At 42.7% G+C, this 21,604-nt stretch overlaps 1 protein-coding gene across 2 annotated transcripts in view; it reads right to left on the reverse strand.

Moving 5' to 3' along the window:
• SND1 (staphylococcal nuclease and tudor domain containing 1) overlaps nt 1-15,162 on the reverse strand; it is a 693,764-nt gene extending 678,602 nt beyond the window's left edge. For both annotated transcript variants that reach the window (XM_073652562.1, XM_073652561.1), the window contains exons 1-2: nt 14,945-15,162; nt 7,531-7,680 (exon numbers count right to left, since the gene is read on the reverse strand). In XM_073652562.1, the coding sequence (XP_073508663.1) occupies nt 7,531-7,680; nt 14,945-15,010 (216 nt within the window). In that variant the 5' untranslated portion in view covers nt 15,011-15,162. The remainder of the gene's footprint in view (nt 1-7,530; nt 7,681-14,944) is intronic.
• Nucleotides 15,163-21,604: the final 6,442 nt, after the last annotated feature.

Here is a 21,604-nt window from a genome sequence, read left to right on the forward strand (position 1 = left end):
TGTCTATGATTATATCCTTATATTAAAATTATGATCCCATATTTACCCTTTATTTATAGATTTTTATGTATTTTGACTAGTTTGTGTAATGAGTCGTGTTTCGATTTATCATGTTCTTGTAAATTCATTAATCTGACATGTTTTATATATTTATGCAGTTCTATTAATATATACTATTTATTATACCAGATCCTCCACGTGTCTCTTTATTGATAACGGTCTTAAATTATATTTCTAAAACCCCTTCTTGGGCCGCCACTGCCGCCCCCCCCACACGTTTTTCACCTACTATACTATCAATTACTCTACTCACAAAAAGTTCGGGATATTCAGCTTTCAGGTGAAAAATTTATGGAAAAAAAAAGTTCACACTACAGTGATATTTTGTCATGAAAGTAGGGCACTTAAGTAGAAGCATGCATTGGTGATTTCCTCATCTCAAACAATTTATTGAAACAAAAGTCAACAACAGTCGTGGATATACCCCAACAAAAAATGTCAATGTCCCAATAACTTGTCGTGTGGCCTTGAGCATCAATTACAGCTTGACAATTATGTTTCCCGCTGTTCACAAGTCAAGCTATTGTCTGCTGAGGCATGGCATCCCACTCTTCTTGAAGTGTGGCCCTCAGGTCATTAAGGTTCTGGAATACAAAGTTACGAGCCTCTACACAGCAACTCAACTGAGGCCATAGGTTTTCTATGGAATTCAGGTCTGGAGAAAGTGCAGGCCACTCAATTTGAGTTATCCGAGTCTGCAGCAGTCATTCCCTAATGATGAGACCTCGTTGAGCTGGAGCATGGTCGTCCATGAAAATGAAGTTAGGCCTGCATTGTTCATGCAGAGGCACATGCCCTGTATCAGGGAATCTGTGTCATGGAAATTGAGTCGGAGGTTTGGCTTACCAACTTCACAGCCCTGTGTACTGCTCATAATGTGTAGGGCAGTTCTGTATTGACTACACACACCTGACCGCACTCGACCACTACCAAAGGCACATCTGGTGACAACAGTGGCTGATGCATAGTGCTCTCCGGCCATCATTTCTGCTTAGCGTGGATCGATTTTCATCAGTAAACAGCACAGAGGTTCACTGGCATATGGAAGATGATGACACCTGTGTCTGGTGGTGTGAGAACCTGACACTATAAGCTCAGTGACCTCTTCTGTTTAAGAACATCCTGCTTGAAGCCTCACAATGGCAAGGTACTGTTGATCAATTGTTAGGTGTCCACCTGGTCTCATGATGTGAAAATGTGAACAGCATGATATGGAAGACTGCTTAAATACAGATTCTAATTAAACCTCAAAATTTATTGTGCATTTTATTCAAACACCTGTTGTAAATTTTGCCATTAAGCTCTTTATTAGAGAACAGCAAGTTGTACAAGAAATACAGAAACACTGAACAGGTGGATATGTGTATTCAAAAGTTTAGAGCTGGTCAAATTATAGGGGTTGTATACCACTTGGAGAGCCCCTTCTTAAAACTAAATGTTTGGCCCCGCTAAAAAAATATATATAATTATTATTATTATTTTTTTTTTAAATAAACTATACACATCTCCCATGCCAGCTCCAATTAGGCAATTTAGGCACTCGTAGTCCAGAGGATGTGATGTGGTGGGATGACACATGATGCGCACTGCCTAATCAGTGCTGGCATCATTGTCGCCACCGTCGGACAAACTGAACACGAAGAGAAAGCCAGTGCTGCAGCTGATCCCAAACTCTTTTTCATCTTCAGTTTGTACAAAGGTGGTGACAGTGACACCAGCACTGACTGGGCACCGGGCATCACGTGTCATTCCACTGCATCACAAACCCAAGACATAGTGCTGACACCGCTGGAACCGAGCCAGCATGGGAGGCAATTATAGGCTGTTTATTTTATTAGAGCCGAATGTTCCGCTTACCAAGAGGTTGCCCAAGTAGTGGATAAACCCTTTAAAAACACCTGCAAAGGTTATAGTGCATTTTAGGATGACCCTGAAATTTCACCCAAAAGCCAAATATCCCTAACTGTTTGTGAGTAGTGTATATTTAGCAAAAGAATGACAGCAAAGTACAATTTTTTTTATAATCTAGATCTGTTCTCTTTGTATAGACTTTGTTGGAGATGCCTCATGTTTTATGCATAATGCTCTTTGTCATTCTAAACTAAAGAAAATGACCTGGATAAAAATGGTAGCCCTAGAAATTAATTAAAAATAACTTAGAAATTAGGTTAATATTAACCTAAGGTGTGTCCTGTAATCAGTCTGCCTGTTTCCAGTGTGAAAAGTAGTCACTGTGCTATTTGGCATCATAGTATGTACCACGCTAGATATGAACCAAAGAAAGCTAAGGCTATAGTTGACTTGGCAGATTAGAAAGAAAATTACAGACAAACATGGCAGAGGTAAAGGCTAAAAGACTATCTCCAAACAGCATGATTTTCCTATTATGTGCAACTGTAGTATAGAGATGAATCTAATTGTAGTTCAGTATGAACAGTATTTTGTAAGGCTGAAGAAAACACTGGACAGCAGAAACTATATTTGAAAGATCTTCGATCAATGCAGCTACATATTCTTGAACTTTAGTTGACAGTTTGCAAAAATTATATACATAATCCTATGCTAGTAAAAGAGTTCCTTGGTGGTAAGAATATACCTCATGTAATTAGAGGAAAGAGCCACTTTCACATGTAACAACCCCTTGCACCCCCCCCCCCCAATACTACCTCTACTGTACCCTAAAGTGATGTGGCTGATGCATGCAGACTTCAGGCACAGGCTTTTTACACTGCTATGAAAGCCAGAAGGTTTTTTTATTAATCACCATTTGGTGGTTTTCATCAAATCAGGAAACATTTATGTATCAAAAATACATTTTTTAGAATTTGAACTAAAATCTATAAAGCAAGTTAGATAATCTGTATTGTAATATTTTAGGAACTAGAGCCACCCTGGCTATTTCTTAAATGGAACAGAAGAGGGCACTACACTCCTACTAACCAGAGAAATCTGCCAGTGATGGGATGATTCTTTTCACTATAGCTAAAAGTAGAAACCAGGCATAGATCTAAAATATGATTTTATATTTAGACATAGAAATAATTTTATAACTTGGTGTTTATTGCAAGTCAGAAACATTAGAACTACTGTGATAGGTCTGCCTACAGAGTAGTGCTTTTCCTGTTCCTCGTCTCTCAAATTGCATTAGCATGTAGGTCTTGTATCCAGCATCACCAGGCAGTGCTTCATACAACCACTAGAGCGCAGTAGAGGGATATGAAACTCTGTGGTCCAAGAGAGAGACAGCTTAGAGCCACAATTTACCTTGCAGTCTTTAACAATTGAGGAAAACCATTTCTGCTAATTGTCAGGCTATATGTCTGCTCAATTATTACTATGAGTGCAGAAAGCTTTCTTCCAAGGGGATTATTCTTAGAGGGAACTTGTCGCCAGTTTTTTTTTTAGTGTCTGAACAAATGCCACCACGTTTTACAGCTCCTCTATTGCCTCCAGACTCCCCCAAAAAAACCTGGTAACAGGTTCCCTTTAACTTCTGAAGCCAGTTTTTAAATCCATGCACAGCAGTGTACAGAGGGCCTGAAGAAGTATTGTCTCCAGCTCATAATACAGCACTATATGCAACATGTGCATTGCTGTAAGGCAACATTGAGAGACACCTTTTAAGACTGCATTAGATCGAAAAATGCCATGAATGGCAGTAGACTATGCACAGCCTGATTACATGAGGTGACATGGCCTCTGGAACACAGATTATGAAGAAAAGTTTACTCATGTGCAATATGTCACAACTAAAATACATTTTTAGAGACTTTGCTTTACTACCATAGTTGGTTCAATGACCTTTCTAGTGATGACCAGAGAGATTTAGAAGTCTAGTTTGTGTGATGCTACTTTACTGAACTGTTACTCAAGCACTCCTGCCCTCCAACCACAAAGCCAGTAGGCTGGCAAGAAATGCACTCCTGAATACAGCCAAGTACAAGATTGTAAAGCACCACTTATGCCATTAATTCAAGTTCCCTGCCTCTAGTATTATACTTACCAGTTGCTGTCTTCAGCTCTTCCCAGCACCGCTCTGGTCCCACGCCGACACCCTGTGACCACAACTTCTGACTGACCGATCACAAGCTCTCAATGCAAGTCTGTAAGCATCTCGTTCTGGCGCTCACACTAGCATTGAGTACTGACTTCAGGGTCACCCAACAAGCACTGAAGCAACCTGGCAGGTCACAACCTGCAGAAGATCGATTGGAGCAACACAGAAAACAGATGAAGACAATAGCTGGCAAGTATAATACTGGGGGCAGGAAACTTGGATTAGCAACACCACTTTAATGGTTTGGGTTTTTTTACCGCTGGTGCTTTAATAAATGGGCAACTGTTTTTTCAGATTTTTGAGTAAGTTGAATGGTGGAAACAAGTCAGGAGATCTTTGTCAAACCTTAACTGCACAGCAAAAAAAAAATTAAAGAATAATTTTGATAAGAGTGCTTATCTTAATATATTGCAATGTGTACCTACAATTGTTCATTCTGCATTTCTACCCGGATAATTTTTCTGTTTTCCCATTAGGTCTATGACATCACGTGATTAGAAACTGACTACCTGAATCCTTCTAAGCTCTACGTAGAAACAGGAGAGTTAATTTTGCTTGCATGACTCATCATTCACAGCAAAAGTCAATGGCAGAGTGTAAGGGGAGAGCAACTGGGTCAGGAGTTGAAGAGGGGAATGATTTCTGAAGGGGCAAGACACTTCCCGTTTCTGAACAGGAGCAGAAAAAAAAGAGAAGAATTAGCTGGGTAGAAAGGCAAAATCAACAATTGTAAGTACAGTACACTATACAATATGATGATTGCAATAGATCAGAATAAAAAAAATAAAATTTTAAATGGGAGGAGTGCTTCATTGAGCAGCATCGGAAGTCGCATCCAACGTAGTCAGTCTACTGAAGTGCGCAACCACAAACTAGTAACTTACCCTGACATTAGATACGTGATTGTTAGTAAGGTCAAGTATACATCTTTTTGAGGTAGAGTGTGCTTGAAAAAGCACTAAAGGATAAGAATGAACTTATGCACAGCAAGTACTTTTGACATTGCAGTGCAGATGTTCAGTCTTGTTTAGCTTCTTTTGAACAGTTTCCAAAGCCTAACTTGATCATTTTTCAGTCTGCTTCCTCTTGGAAAACCTTAGCAGGTATGCCGGTGTCTAAAAGTCGTTGTGTGCACATACGCCATGTGATTCTGAGATTTTCATGGTGTACAGTGTAGGTCTAGCCTACTGTTGTGTTTGGGCAAATCCGGCATTTTTGAAACTGCCACTGCCACCTCTGTAGATCAAAATCAAAACAGTAGCTTACATAATTGTTACTGATGCAGGAGAGACATGAAAATTAATAACTTCTATATTAGTTTAGAGACTACACTATTTAGGGCACATTTGCATTAGTATGAAGTGTTTAGAGTAACCATATTTTTTTTCAAAAAAATATAAAAAAAACAAAGTACACATGAAAATAAGCAACTTTGTAATACATCTTTTCTTTCACCTCCTGGACTGACTTTTCACTCTAGATTCAGGGGTAAAATAGGTTTTCAAGCTATAAGTTAGGAAATAATGTTACTGCTAAGATTCTGTGCAGACATGAAGGGGTAGGGAGGAGATCTGCTGCTAGATCCTCCCTCTCTCCACCACATCCCAGCAGTAGCAGACATTATCTCAGTAATGTAATCTGTCTTCACTGAATACAGATTTTACCTGTGAATTGAAAATTTTGATAATGAATGATCAGTTCAGTAGGTGAAAAGCAGATTTTTCTGATACATAAAAGATATATTACAAAGTTGCTTATGTGTACTCTAAGTGGTCATCAAGCAACAGAAAAACTTGGCTGGCATTCCCCAGCTTCCCCTTCTGATGCAATTTGGAGGAGTTACCAAAAAAAAAAAAGTGTCACTTATCCATCATCAAAAGGCCTTGTTCATATACAACGACCTACATTTTGCATATTAAAATGAACACCAAGGTTTTAAAATACTGTATCCTCTTCCTCATGTTATCACTAAACGAATGGAATCTGCTGATTAAGAGGAATAATTTCCCTTTATTGCAAAACAAGTGTCATTGTGTTTAGGAACCAAAGATCTAAATTTTCCCCTACAAAATGTGTGTGTGTGTGTATATGTGTGTATATGTGTGTGTATATGTGTGTATATGTGTGTATATGTGTGTATATGTGTGTATATGTGTGTATATGTGTGTGTATGTGTGTATATGTGTGTGTGTGTGTGTGTGTGTGTGTGTGTGTGTGTGTGTGTGTGTGTGTGTGTGTGTGTGTGTGTGTGTGTGTGTGTGTGTGTGTGTGTGTGTGTGTGTGTGTGTGGAGAGGGATCCCGATTGTCAGGTAGCCTCCTTCAGCAGCAGATTATGTACAGGCAAAACAGACTGTATATGTTAAAATTGTAATGTTTAACCCTTTCCCCATCAGAGCCATTTAGCCTTTTCAATTCTCTTCTTCCAAGAGCTATATGAAGGCTTATTTCTTTTCTTACAATGAGATGTCATTTTGAAAGAACCCATATGATTTACTACTAATAATGTACAGAAAAACCAAAGGAAAATTCGTTGTCTCATTTAATTTTTATAGTGTTCACTGTGCAAGAACTTTTCTGCATGTTGCAATAATTACAGCAAAAGAAAATTTATATTACTGCTCTGCAAAAAAAAGTTACCATCATAATTTAAGACCCATAAATAATTTTTCCATTGGAGCCATGCAATGACCTACTTTCTGCATGGCAAACTGTAGTTTTATCACTACCCACTTTGGGGTATATTTCATTTTAAATTAAGGGGTGAAAGGAGGTAACAGCAATTCTGGGTTGTTTTTTTAGCTCTACAATATCCACTGACTTATTGGCAACACAAATATATTATATATATATCTATATATCAGAAGAGGAAAAGAGGGAGATTTAAACCTTTTCATGCTTAGACTTCAATTTTTCAGTTTATTTCTTTAGCTGTACTTGAACTGGTGAGTGCTTGAGCAATAAACCGCAATACAGTGCTTCAAAGGGGCACAATCATGAAGAGACTGGTCTTTGAGTAGGCCCTTGGCAACAATGACAACACCATAAGCATATCACCATCCTCTCCCAACTAACCCCTTTGGATGCTGTGTAATTGCTATTGACTGCTGCATCTAAGGCATTAAATTGCAATTGTCAGCGCTAGTTTCAATGGCAAGCTATATAACAGCCAGAAACACGTAGCAGGCCCACAAACTCCATACAGAGTTATATCAAAAAGCTGCCTATTCTTGCTCATGTAGCATACTCCAAAGTTAAAAATCGAAAGCGTGCGCCCAAGTTTGTTCTATGTGAACAAAGATTTGTAAACCACATTCACATGGATCAGGCTGTACTTTGAGGTTGTACATGAAGATTGGACAGGTGAATAGGACCTAAACCACATGCAATTTATAGGCCACATCTATGAACACACCTCATCAGGGACATCTTTTGAATCTTGTTGAGAAGCCACTGCTCTGCGTGCAAGAGCTCCAGCACGAATGTTACTTAGGTAGATGTTACGCTCTGGGGGTGGACCGCCACGTGGTTGGCCTCTTACAGTAATAGCACATCCTGAGAGGACCTGTAAAATAAAAAATGTAAAAAAAATTAGTCAATAAAATACATTTCACTATAATACAATTGGTCTCTTGTTTAAAATTAGCATTTAAAGCGCACCTCCAGTTACACAAGAAAAAGATTATAGTGCAGGCCAATCATGTTTCTAATTCACCATTATAGATTAATGGCAATAACTCACATACTTCGGGCAAGCCATACTATGTCGCGGGTCACACTTGTTGATTCTTGCTACAGTCTTCAGTGCAGAAGTGAGCCCTGTAAACTTCAATGAAGCTTTCTCCTGCACTGAAGATGGTGGGCAGCAGCAGAAGGATGCTACATATTTAGTGTAGCCCACAGCAGACTGCAGGCGACCCTACTGTGGGTTATCAGCAGAAATTGCCGAGAGTAACTTAGAAAGTTATACTGGAGAGTCCTGCACTATAATCATTTTCTAATGAAACTAGAGGTACACTTTAAGGCTGAGCTTATTACCATATTCAGCCTAGTGTCATTTGAAAGCTATGTAAATTATTGGGGCACTTGTTTGAAGTCTGGGATCAAGAGGAAAAGTTTTCATCTGTACCTGTGACGTGGTGAGGCAGCAAGTGTGTTTCAAGAAGAAAAAAAAAAAAATTACAGCTTGTTCCTGTCATCTTTCCACTGTACAGACTCCCGAAACCCCAGGGAGGAATAGAAGAACTTTCCTTCAATTCATCTGCCCTCTTACCCAGAGAGACCATTTGCTCATGAGTGTCCCATTCAGGGGTCCTTATGTCAGCTAAAATTCAGACTGTAGATACCAAGGTATCAAGTCATTGCCTGCACCTTGTAACCCAAAATGTCTAGTGTGTGCGGCTTAGCAAATGCAGACAGAAATTGTATGTATGAACTCTGAATACAGTGAACTTTGAGATATACCACATGTACTACAAATCTGTCTGCAAGAGTCAGAAATTCAGCCACAATAATGTTTCTTTCTATGCTTTTAAAGGGAACCCATCACAAGTTATGTCCTATATGAACTATCAGCTTATGCAGCACCAATGCTCCCCATTATTCATAAATGGTTAAATAACCCCCTGACTCCCCCTGTAGACCATCAAAATTCTTTTTAAATTCTCCTGTGCTGCATGGTAATTGGGTTGGTCCGGGCCGATGGGCGAGGTTATGGGCCTCTCCATCCCTCCCCCAGCGGCTGCTCGCAGTCCTCCTTTATTTGACAAGGAAGACACCTTCCATCATCCACACTGCAGGGTGAATTATATGCTTTGCCCTAAAAACATAAGTGCGCATGCGCCCGCAGTAGGGCAAATTATAACGTGCAGGTGCCAGCCATGATTTCTGTGCGCAGGCACAAGATTTCACCCGGCAGCAAGGTGTCATCTACGTCAATTAAAGAATTACTGACTTTATTGAATCATTGTTTCTCATCTACCAGAGTTGAGCAGGAACATCAGCAGTCCATGGTCTCCAAGCCCTGCGAATCCCCCATGACAATCACTTAATAGGACAGTGACACCATACTAAACAGAAAAGTCTCATGTAGGAGGATGTTCACAGGGTTCTCATTTAGCAGTTACTGAATACTGAAGTGGCTGCTTGGACAAGATTCCTGCAAATTTTTGCTCAATTGTTTTGTTTTTTTATAAAAAGTTGACTACACCCACTATACCATATTATATGCAAATTTACTTAAGACAATTCGCTTTGGGACGGTTTTGTTTTACTGACAAAGTCAAATGGGTTGCATTAAACTACTGAAAATCTATTTCAAACAGAGGAAGAATTATGGTAAATGTAGTATTTTTTTAAGGCTGGAAATAGTTTATCATACTAGCTGATTTGTGAATAAAATGTCAAAACCTCATCCATAAGCCAAGGAGATGATTCATAGCATAAAATAACTGGCATTGTAAATTTCAAATCCAAAATGGCAATTTATCTTCTATACAGTTTGTACAGCTAGAAGTCCCATAGGAATGAATGCTAAGGGGGAAGATGCTGTGAATTTTTAATCACAATGCAAAGCCAAGAAACCCCAAACCGCTTCATTCGCATTCTTTTGCACCCCACTGACTAGCGTTTCATATTTAAAAACTTTTCTTATCTTTTGAGAGCACAAAGTTAAAAACCTTTAAGCTTTGCTCACATGTGCCCCTTTTGTGTGTATTTGCCGCATTTTGTAAAATTTATATTTTTAAATGGTTACAAAAGTGCATTAAGACTTGCATAATTAATACTTTAAAGATCTTCTATGAAGGCAATTGCTCATAGCTTTGGGACTCTGATTTTGAACTGCCCGATCGTGGCTGTTATATGAAACCAATCGGAGGTGGTTTAATAAGCTACTTAAACAAGCAAGCTGCACTTCATATGCCCACAGAATGATTAATATGATTTGTGTGGATAAAAATCGTTAGACAGTACAATGTCCAGTTTAGAAAGGGCTTGGGAGTCGGAGACCTATGATTTTTTTAAGCTTAACAATTATTTTATCTAATAAACGAGTGTTTTGCTCATTTGTTGGGTAATTGGCTGCCTGTTGAGACAAGCTGATAATTGGAAAACTAGCTTTTCAAGGAACATCTGCTCCCAATTTTGGGCCCTTAATACCATAACCCTTACAGCTCCTCTCTCCTCATCTCTAACTCAAAAAGCAGGTAACATTGAGAAGCAAAAACTTTGTTTACACAATGATAAAAAGGAAGAGGAAAATATTGTCACGGAAAAAAAAAACAAAAAATGTGTGTATATATATTTATTTATTTTTTATTTATTTTTTTTATTTATTTTTTTTTTTACAGGGAGTCCCATTTAAGCCATTACATTTGGAAAATTGCTGAAAAGCCAACAGTCAGCTGAAACCCATCGATAAAGGCGGCCTCGGTTGACAGTCTAATGTGTATCAAGAGAAATCATGATCTGGCAAGTCTGATTTTGGATTTCTGATTCTTTTGCTCTCAGAAGATACAGACAGACACCAAAGTCATCTAAGAGTGGCTCTCTCGTAGAGAAAACTGAAGCGCACTTCTGAGAGCGCTCCTGTGTGCGAAGGAGTCGGGAGAGAGCTTTTAAACAGATGATGGTTCGACCAGCCACCATATATTGTGTATGGAGTCATTTAGTTTCCCAAGTGCAAACCCATAACATTTAACAATGACTTTTAGCACATAAAGCATTCCTTTTTAATCTTACCTAAACTCTGTTAGGCTCTGTGCACACATTGCGTTTTTTTTGCAGTGCAGTGGTCAAAATCTGAAGGGTTTCCTGAAGTCTCATGCACACACTGCTTATTTTTTTCCTTTGATTTGGTGCAGATTTAAATCTGCAGAATGTCAATTCTTTCAAGTGTTTTTGCTGCAGATTTCATGCATACTAATAAGTGGGAAGAAATCTGCACCAAAAATACGTGTTTTTGCTGCCAAGAGATGCAGAAATGGTACATAAATTTCTGCACTAAACACTTAACATGTGCACATTCCCTTGGGTTATGTTCACACATCGTTTTTTTCATGCAAATTTTCAACTGAGTTTTGCAGTACCAGCAAAGTCTATGAGATTCCAGAATTCTTAGTTCACACATCATGGGTCTTTTTATGTTCAGGATTGTGCCTTGTATGTTTTTTTTTGAAAAATAGAGCATGTCACTTTCAGCGTTTTTCACCCATTGGAAGTAATAGGTAGTGAAAAAATGCCTAGTGTGAACATAGCTATCAGGTTTTGCTGCGTTTTTAGTGAAGATAGGCATTTATTTTTGTGATTTTACCATCTTGTCTTGGTCACTGAGATGGTAGTTTGTATTAGTACAGTGTAATTAAATTAGTGATGTGTAGAGGTGTAAACATTGGCTGAGTTACATGTGAGATTGAACAGTACCTGTGGCCCAGGGAGGTGTGAAATTAAACAATCTGAGCAACTCAATGGCAGACCCCATAATGTGAAAGTAAATAGGTGTAAGCATCCTGGCTTTAGGCTGTGTGCCCACAATATGTCTTTTAAGCGTTTCAGCAGCGGCAAAAACGCTTAAAAAAAAAAAAAAAGCATGGTAGAAGGCCTGCCATGTTCCCCAATGATAATCCGCATGTGCTGTGCACATGCTGCGGATTATCATTGCGAAAAAAACGCAACACTACCAATTATTTTGCGGAAGCGCTGCGTTTTCACCGCCATTGACTTGCATTAGAACGCATGTATTCCGCTTAACTAGATAAGCACATGCGGAATACACGAGTTCAATGTGCGAATGGTACCCAGGTCTAGGAGGAGACCCGGGTACCATAGAAACTGTAAAAAAAAAAAAAAAGAATAAGATAAAAAATAAATATTATATTTACCTACTGATGACCCCCGGTCTCCTTGTCTGTTTGCCGGCAGCTCGCGATGGACTGGAGGACCTGCGCTGACGTCATAGTCATGCGATGGGTCATGCGACGCTGACGTCGCCAGGTCCTTCAGTGTACCGCGATCTGCCGGCAGCCAGGACGGAGTGAAGCAAGACTGCGGGAGCCATCGGAAGGCAAGATTTTTTATTTTTTTACCATTCTTTTGGTCACACTATATAAATCCATTTTACATATCAAACGGAACTTTTTCTAAAGATCTGTTTAATGTAATAAAGGGACTGTTAGGTAGACAACTGCTGGTGGTTCTAGGGGCCTGACAGGTTTGCTTTAACTTGTATAGTGATCCCTAGAGAAAATGGTTTTGCCAAGTAAAAGGTATTTAGTTTATTCCTAATTACATTATTTATGGAGAACCAAGCCCTTTAATGGTTACAAAGTAGAGAGAAGGAAAACACAAAAGTGAACTCCTTCAGACTGGTCTAGGCTTAGCAAACATGGTGTTTAACTTTGAGCCCTGATCATCTAGACAAGGTAGTGTTGCACTACAAAATCAACACTGGTCAAATCCAATAAGACATTGTACTAATGTTTATGAAAAGCTATTGTTCTGAAAACATCTAAAAATAGAGCACTTCTATAAAAGCAGTGTGAGCCATGAGGAAATATTAAACTTTATGGAGTTATCAAATTTACAGAACCGCTTTGTACCGTTTACAGAAGGAGAGGGTTTAAACTCTTATCAACCAAGATTGAGAGTGAACGTCACCAATAGATATGAAACACCATGTAACTTCTGTTGACACTGTTCTAGTCTCAGCAGCCTGACTATGATGCCACAAGGGGACATTAGATGTCTTCAGGCTCATTACATGCAGGGTTTCCATCATCCCTCCTTGTATGTATGTGGTTTTTATCGTGGTCGAGAGGAAAAATGGCCAAGACATCACATCAAACAGAACATCAAAGTCCTATAATGCCCCTCCAAAAAAACACGAGCAGCAAACCCAGACCTTCAAGGAAACATTGGCAGCAAAGCTAAAGTCCACAGCTTAAGGGTTAGATATGCAGAATTTATGAAAAATGTGTCTGGGGATTATTTCAACTGGAGAATTTTGAGCTGGGGTAGTGACCATGGAGGCAGATATTTCTCTTGTTTTCCAGTCAGTAATCCCACTGTAACTACAGTCAGGCAGCCATCAGCCCGATATTACCACTAAACAAGAAACAGATTTTATGCATATTATCTAGCAGTACAGAAGCGAACTCAAGCTCAACTGATGTTACACTCCCATCACATCGCTATCAGGCCGTGCACGCATCACAGCAGAAGCTGCATCACTCAGACTTTTCCCAGCTAGTTAGAAAACACTACACGGGATTTCTCAGATAGTCATCCTGCCACATCACAAGAGATCGAAAGAAAGCCAGAAACTAGCAGCCTTCACCTAGACAAGCTACAGGTCACATGACTGAACTGTCAGTCAACGCACGATCAACACCCAATTTACAACATTACATAATAGGGACAACAAGAGTTGTAATAAATTAATATTTACTAAAAGCCAGTTTCTGTTACAAGCACCAAACACACCATAATAAAATGTAAAGAAACGTCAACAGATCTACAGTCTTAACCATTTGTTAGCCGCATGAATAGAGAAGGTCTTATAAGACAAGTGCCATCGAAAGACAGACAAGAAAATCTTGTGCTTGGCCATCCCAAAAGATGCCCAGTCTGCCTTGTGACCAGTGGACTAACATCTAAATAAAGGGATTAAAGACTCATGTAGGAAATGGTATCTGATGACAAGAGGTGTAAGAGTAGGGGGAGCTGAGCGGACAGATTTTTTGGGGGAAAAGTTTCAGAAAACCTTACAAATTGTTCATTTAACTCCCTGGTGTCTGTATGCACAAGTCCACTTGTTTCTTATTCAGTATAATCTCTGGTGTTTATACACAAGAGTCCAGTGGGTGGTCCTACTCCATGACTGACAGCTAGCTGTGCATACAGTCATTCAGGGAAGATTGTCAATCACTGAACATCCTGGATGACCGTGTGTAGACCTAGCTGTCAGTCACCGAGTAGGACCGCCCACTGGACTCTTGTATATAAACACCAGAGATTATACTGAATTAAGAACAATTTATACTGAAGCTTTGATCACAAACCTATCCATCTTGCACAGCGTCTTCTCCACACTACGCTGTCACAGATCAAGTACAACGTTACAAGTTCCCTTTAGTAACACGCTTTACAGGTTGGGGAAAAATCGCTACTTTCAAGCAAATTCCTAAACGGGCCATTAACAGATGTCAACCATTCCTCAATGCCAAGAGACCCATAATCTCAAACTCTAACCAGAGAGGTTTCCTGCCCTCCAATACCAACCACTAGGCTGGCAGAAAGCTGCGTCCCTAAGAGGATACTACCTACTTTATGCGGAGCCAAAAGTAAACAACAATAAAACTACAGTGACAGTAACAATGCCCACGGAAACTGGTTGTATGGCAAACAAGCAGAGAACCTCTATTATGCCCACAAGCTGGTGGCATCCCTGGCAGGCTGCGGTGCCAGGAAGTAAACACTACACAGCCTGAGTGGTGCAATCAGGAGGCATGGGCACAATACACAGCCTCAGCACAGGGCCAGAGCAGTACCCTTACTGTGTGCAGGGTACATTGCAGAGTCCAGGTTCTGGGACTTGTAGTCCCACACGCTGAGCCTGCAGCCGGGGAGCAGCCTTGTCCTTTGTACCCAGCCACTGCCATGGCAGCGAGCTCCACACTTAACTTTCCTTCCTCCAAGAAACTTGTCCTTGCCCAGAGCATCCGGAAATGCCCCAGCGCCAGCCTGCCCGCTCCCTGCCACCCTGCACATTCCCAGGTCCATGCCCCCCGACACCCGCCTGCCCCCAGCAGCCGGTCCTCGGGCTGTCTCACCATCTTGACAATGCCTCTCTGCAAGGTAGGGACTGACGGTACATTCTGAGCTCCGGAGGAAGCCATGACGTGACAGACAGAACGACAAGCGTGGAGCGTAGAGAAGAAGAACCGGGCCGGAACCTGCAGCTGCTGCTTCCCTCACACACTGACTGACTCAGAGAGAGAGTGTTCGCCGTACAGCCGCTATTTATCGAACCGCCCCCTCCGAGTGCCCCGCGCATGCGTCATATAGAAAGGCAACTATAGACTGGTTTCAAGATGACGCTCCTTCCCCGCCTACCGGGGGCGTGTACTTCCGGGCCGCTGTGGTAGGAAGGACACGTCAGCACGTGTGTGTTGAGGTAGTGAGAGCCCGCTGTGCTAGTCGTGAAGTTTCGGGAAAGTTTTGTGGCGCCAAATTCTTTTCCTTGGAAGTGATTGTGTCAGGACGGGCACAGCCCCTAAATATAACGTGTGGCTCAGACATTATTGGAATGCTTAGTGTATTGCGGTAAGTATTATAGAGCAGCTGGTGGATCTCGTGCTCACTGAGTGCTGGACATAGTCCTAGGTAACAAGGTTTCAGTTTAGGACCAGCATCTAGGCCGGTACAATAAAAGCGCATTACTGCCACAAATCCCAGCGCGAACTCGGCTACACAGAATACTGTCCTTAAAGGGGTTGTCCATCCATGCAAAAAGTTATACAGGTGCCATGTATAGGGGAAAAACAATAAAGGGATATATTCTCACCCAGCCGTGAGTCCAATGTAGGCAGTCCTGGCGGTCACCATTGGATCAGAAGCCCTGACTTCAACATTGTTCTGCCACAAGACTACTGAGGTCTGGGATTGGCTAGAGGGGACTAGAACAGTGCGTCATCAGATGTCTCTCAGTCCGCTGCAGCCAATCACAGGCATGCCAGCGCTCCTGTGACCGAAAAACGGTGATGTCATGGCCTCCGGTCTGGCGCAGACCTTCAGAGTGGCCTACACTGGATCTTAAGGGGGTTACATCATTTCATTATTTTCATCACATGTACGGTTGCTGTACATCCTTTAGTACAGCTGGACAACCTGTTTAATGCCAGTAATAGACTGTACGAGATGATGTTACAGATTTGATGTAGAACAAGTGTAAAAGAAAATTAAAAACAGACCAGAGGAGTAAAGACTAGATGATCATCAACAAAGAAAGTTACTTAAAATCAGTAAGACACCAATAAACAGGTCCTTGACATTTTAATTGGTTGTAAACTGTTGTCTCATACTTTCCATGTAGTTTTAGGAGTCAGAGCTGATGGCCACAGTGGTTTTCATCCATGGGGTGTCTGTTTATTATACCGTACCCACAAGTCCATGTGTCACGGTCTGAGAACAGACAGAGATGCCCAGACTGTAGGTCTCCTACCTCAAACTCAGGGCTGTGGAGTCGGTGCTCATTTTGGTGGAGTCTGTATAAAATGGACCGACTCCTAAAATATATAATAAATTGGGTACAGTAGTCCAATGCGGAATGTGCTGAATATTTTTTCATAGGAATTTGGGAAAGTTATGAAATGTGTAACATCCCTTGCGGCGTGCTTGCATAGTGCACAACCTCCCACTATGCAAGACCGCAATCTTACCTGTCAGTCCAGCCTACAAACCTTGCTCCAGTTCATGCTGTGTGCATGTCTCTTGACTGACTGCTTAGGGCGGCAGCCCGGTTACTTCCTGATTCTTATAGCTGCTGTGGGCGCACCCCTAATGCGTCTCCAGCCTATTGCTGTCAGTCACTGGATATTTAAACCCCCTCCACCCAGAAGGAGGTGCCTGAGCAACACCTTCACTCAGTTAGTCTTTGCTACTGAATTGCCAGGTCCTGTCCTGTTTCCGCCACTCTGGGGGCTGCATACCCAGACCTGTTATCTCTGACTTCTAGTCTGTTTCCGCCACTCTGGGGGCTGTATACCCAGGCCTGTTACCTGTAACTTCTAGTCTGTTTCCGCCACTCTGGGGGCTGTATACCCAGGCTCATTCTTGTTTCTTATTGCAGTAGCAGTTCCTGTCTGAACTGTATCCTAGCCTGTTACCTGTTTGTCTCTATGTCCGTACCTTCCCTTTTCCTGCAATATCTAAACCTGAACCTAACTCCAACTCATTGTCTCTGTACTTCTGTTTGTGAGTTTTGTGTCCACTCGCTACTTCATAGGAAGTACCTTGTGTGTATCTGGTTCTGCTTGTCCCTTTTCCCTTCCTCCGTATCTTCCTCCTGTGTTCTAGCCATCTTCCTGTATTTTCCAGTCTGTTCCATGTGAACAGAGCCCTGTCCTCTCTGCCTTGTCCACCGCACCTGCGGTTTCGCTCCGCTCTGTCTTGCCCACCGCTTTGGCGGTTTCCCTCTGCTCTGACTTGCCCACCGCTCCGGCGGCTTCCCTCTGCTCTGCCTTACCCACTGCTCCGGCGGTTTCTCTCTACTCTGACTTGCCCACCGCTCCGGCAGCTTCCCTCTGCTCTGCCTTACCCACCGCTCCGGCGGCTTCTCTCTGATCTGACTTACCCACCGCTCCGGCGGCTTCCTTCTGCTCTGCCTTACCCACCGCTCCGGCGGCTTCTCTCTGCTTTGACTTACCCATCGCTCCGCGGCTTCTCTCTGCTCTGACTTGCCCACTGCTCTGGCGGCTTCTCTCTGCTCTGCCTTGCCCACTGCTCCGGCGGTTCCGCTCTGCTCTGCCTTGTCCACCGCACCTGCGGTTTCTCTCTGCTCTGCCTTGTCCACCGCTCCGGCGGTTCCGCTCTGCTCTGCCTTGCCCACCGCACCCTCGGTTTTCACTCCGCTCTGCTTGCTCACCGCACCAGCAGTTCCTCTCTGCTCTGCCTTGTCCTCCGCTCCGGCGATTTCGCTTTACTCTGCTTGTCTACCGCATCTGCGACTCTGTACCTGTCTCCCAATCTGTACTGGACCCTATCCAGCCTGCGCTCCAACCTGCTAGTTCCTCCCTGTCTGCACTCCAGCGGTGCTTGCCAGTATCTCCCTGTCTGCATACCAGCCGTGCTTGCCAGTGCCCACCTGTCTGCATACCAGCCTTGCTTGCCAGTGCCCACCTGTCTGCATACCAGCCGTACTTGCCAGTACCCACCTGCATACCAGCCGTACTTGCCAATACCCACCTGCCTGTATGTCAGTCTAACCTGCCTGTTCCTGCATTCCCCGGTGTGGGTCAACAACTGTGACCGTGATCTGACCTGGAGTCGCACCTGGTCCCTCTGCTCGGTTCCTCCTTGGTCCACGGAGTCGACTAAGCCGCCGTGCGACCTTGGTCGGATCAGGTTGATACTTAGTTACGCCCCTCCAGGCACTCCTCGGTTCATGGTACAGTGGGATCACTAATCACGCTCACGCCGTTCAGTCCGGGCGCGAGCGCAACAAAATGTCCTATAAATGGCTGTTCTATTCCTGATCTAAGGCTACATTCACACACAGCGTTTTTGCTGCGTTTTTTGAGGATACGGTTTTCAGCTGCAAAAGAAGATCAGCTTTTTAAAAAACCGCATCACCTGAAAGGTTTTTGAGCTCATAGATAATGTTTTCAATAGCAAAAGCTGACTAGAAAAACGCCGCACAAACTGACATGCTCATTCTTTGTGAGGATTCGTTTTTGAGCCCAAAAACGGATCCTCACAAAACGATGTGTCTGAGTGTCATATCTTGAAACCCATTGACTTTGCTGGGATGCCCAGAGTCATTGCATTTTACTGCAAAAAATGGATCCGCAAAAACGCTGTGTGTGAATCATGGCCGTAGTCAGCAAGGGGCAGGGGGGGCAGATATGTTTAAAAGACAGCTCATACAGCTTGTTGTGAAGGACGGTGTACCATTATCATTATTTGCACGACCAGCTTTTACAGCTCTTAATGGAGAAATGGCCCGCAAACTTGCTGTTTCTCTGGAAAGAGAAAGTATTAGAAAATTAGTGACTGAAGAAGCCCTTAAACAAAAGGAAGATCTTAAAAAGACTCTCAAAAGACGCTTCATGTTTCTTAAAATGGATGCCTGCACACGTCACAGAGTGAACTATTTTGCCATCAATGTTCGATATGTTTGTGACAACAAAGAAATTGTTACAAAGACACTGGCAATAAAAGATACTAAAGCTCCTCACACCAGCCAGTTTCTCCAGGCCTTAGTGGAAAAAGTTCTGCAAGATTACTAACTCAAAAAAGAACAGGTTCTTGCTATTGTAACGGACAATGCTTCAAACATGATAAGTACAATTAAACTGATGACTGAGAGTAATGAACAACAGCTAGAAGAAAATGTAGGATTCAGTATGTTTGAGATGGAAGGCCATAGTGCTGTTCATGTAACTGAGGAACAAACAGATATTACAACAGAAGAACAGCAAAATTATACTTTAGAAATAGATGATCTTGTTGAAGCTGCTTCACACCTCTTTCCTATTCATCACATACGCTGTGTTGTGCACATGCTGCAGCTGGCAATAAGAGAAAGTCTGCAAGAGGGACATGCTGGAAATCTGATTGGAAAAGTGAGGAAATTGGTTATTGCCGCCAGAACACCTAAAATTGATTCCATCTTGAAGAGACGTGCTGGGAAAGGGGCAATTGTTGATCAAGCCACTCGGTGGGGCAGCACTTATTTAATGATTGAGTGATTGCTTGAACTAAAACCGTTTCTTATAGATATGGCGAACCCTCAGGTAACCCTAAATGAAGGTCAATGGACACAGGTGGCTGAATTGAAGGAATTACTTAATCACCCATTTACCGTGACTAAAAAATTACAAGCTGAGGATTTAACTCCTGGCATTTTCATAAGGGAGTGGAAGAACTTGCTATTTTGCCTGTCCCAAAGAGGAGGTTTAATCGCAGATGGCATTTCTGCTTGAATGAAACGGAGAGAGACACAGCTATTGGAAAATAAAAATTTTCTGGCAGCTGTTTATGTGGACCCAAGTCATCGTATACTGCTTAATGATCAACAGCTTACTAAAGGAAAAGAAGCTCTGACTGAGGTAGCAGTTAGGATGAGTGGCCTGCAGGAGGACTTGGGTCCTTGACAGTGCTACTGCTGCCATATCTTCATCCTCATCAGATGAGGAGTTTGACTTTGACAAGTATTTGGATGACATGGAGCAGGCAAAGCGTTGACGCAAGGAAAAAGATTTCACTCCGTCTCCTATAGCAAGCAGATTGACCATATTTCAGCAAAATGTTTCACTTGCTCTCAAAGAAATAGAAAAATTCAACCATTCATCAAAACTGACTGTGCATGAGGCAATTCCTTTATACCCGGAAATTGTTAGAGATGTTGCCCATGTGGTTACGGCTTTGCCTCCAACCCAAGTTAGTGTAGAGAGGTTGTTCTCTAGCCTTAAAATTATTAGGTCAGATGTGAGGTCATCTATGAAGGAGATCTGATGGAGGCAATTCTATTTCTTAGAACAAATTCATAGACTGCACAAATGTTATTTAGTATGTTTTTGTTGCAACTGTTTTTTTGCCACATACATAGTTTATTGCATAGTGTTATATATATATATACAGTACAGACCAAAAGTTTGGACACACCTTCTCATTTAAAGATTTTTCTGTATTTTCATGACTATGAAAATTGTACATTCACACTGAAGGCATCAAAACTATGAATTAACACATGTGGAATTATATAGTTAACAAGAAAGTGTGAAACAACTGAAAATATGTCTTATATTCTAGGTTCTTCAAAGTAGCCACCTTTTGCTTTGATGACTGCTTTGCACACTCTTGGCATTCTCTTGATGAGCTTCAAGAGGTAGTGACCGGAAATGGTCTTCCAACAATCTTGAAGGAGTTCTCAGAGATGCTTAGCACTTGTTGGCCTTTTTGCCTTCACTCTGCGGTCCAGCTCACCCCAAACCATCTCGATTGGGTTCGGGTCTGGTGACTGTGGAGGCCAGGTCATCTGGCATAGCACCCCATCACTCTCCTTCCTAGTCAAATAGCCCTTACACGGCCTGGAGGTGTGTTTGGGTGTAGCATCGGCGTCTCTGCCCCGTTCTAGGCAGAGACGCCGTCCCTCTCACCTCCCCGCTCCTGGCGCGGCGTCCTCCAGCGCTGCTCTCCCCGCTGCTTCCGGCACGCGCTCCTTCCCCGGCAGTGTGCTTAGGGCGCGCGCGCGCTCCCCCTCTCTTAAAGGGACCGCGCGCGCCGTCCTAAGGAGTCCCCGGCCAATTGCCGGAGGACCTCCCATATAAAAGGCACCTCCTCCAAAATGGAGGTGCCCGAGCAATGTTGTAGCACTGTTCACTACTCTGCTTCAGCCCTCAGGTCCCGTTGCCAGTTACCTGCCAGATACCTGCCAGATTCCTGCCAGTCTGCTGTCTAATTCCTGCCTGATATCCTGCTACCTGCCTGCTAGCCTGAGGTCCGACGGTCTGCCTTCCAACTTCTGTCAGTCTGTCTAAGGACCAGCTTGCCCGCTCACCTGGGAGCGCACATCTTCTACCTGCCTGCTTGCCTGAGGTCCGACGGTCTGCCTTCCAACTTCTGTCAGTCAGTCTAAGGACCAGCTTGCCCGCTCACCTGGGAGCGCACATCTTCTACCTGCCTGCTTGCCTGAGGTCCGACGGTCTGCCTTCCAAACTCCTGTCAGTCTGTCTAAGGACCAGCTTGCCCGCTCACCTGGGAGCGCTCAT

This window comes from Phyllobates terribilis, unplaced genomic scaffold (genome assembly GCF_046119375.1).
Source record: "Phyllobates terribilis strain yellow unplaced genomic scaffold, ASM4611937v1 Scaffold_11__3_contigs__length_659146591, whole genome shotgun sequence".
Lineage (NCBI taxonomy): Eukaryota > Metazoa > Chordata > Amphibia > Anura > Dendrobatidae > Phyllobates > Phyllobates terribilis.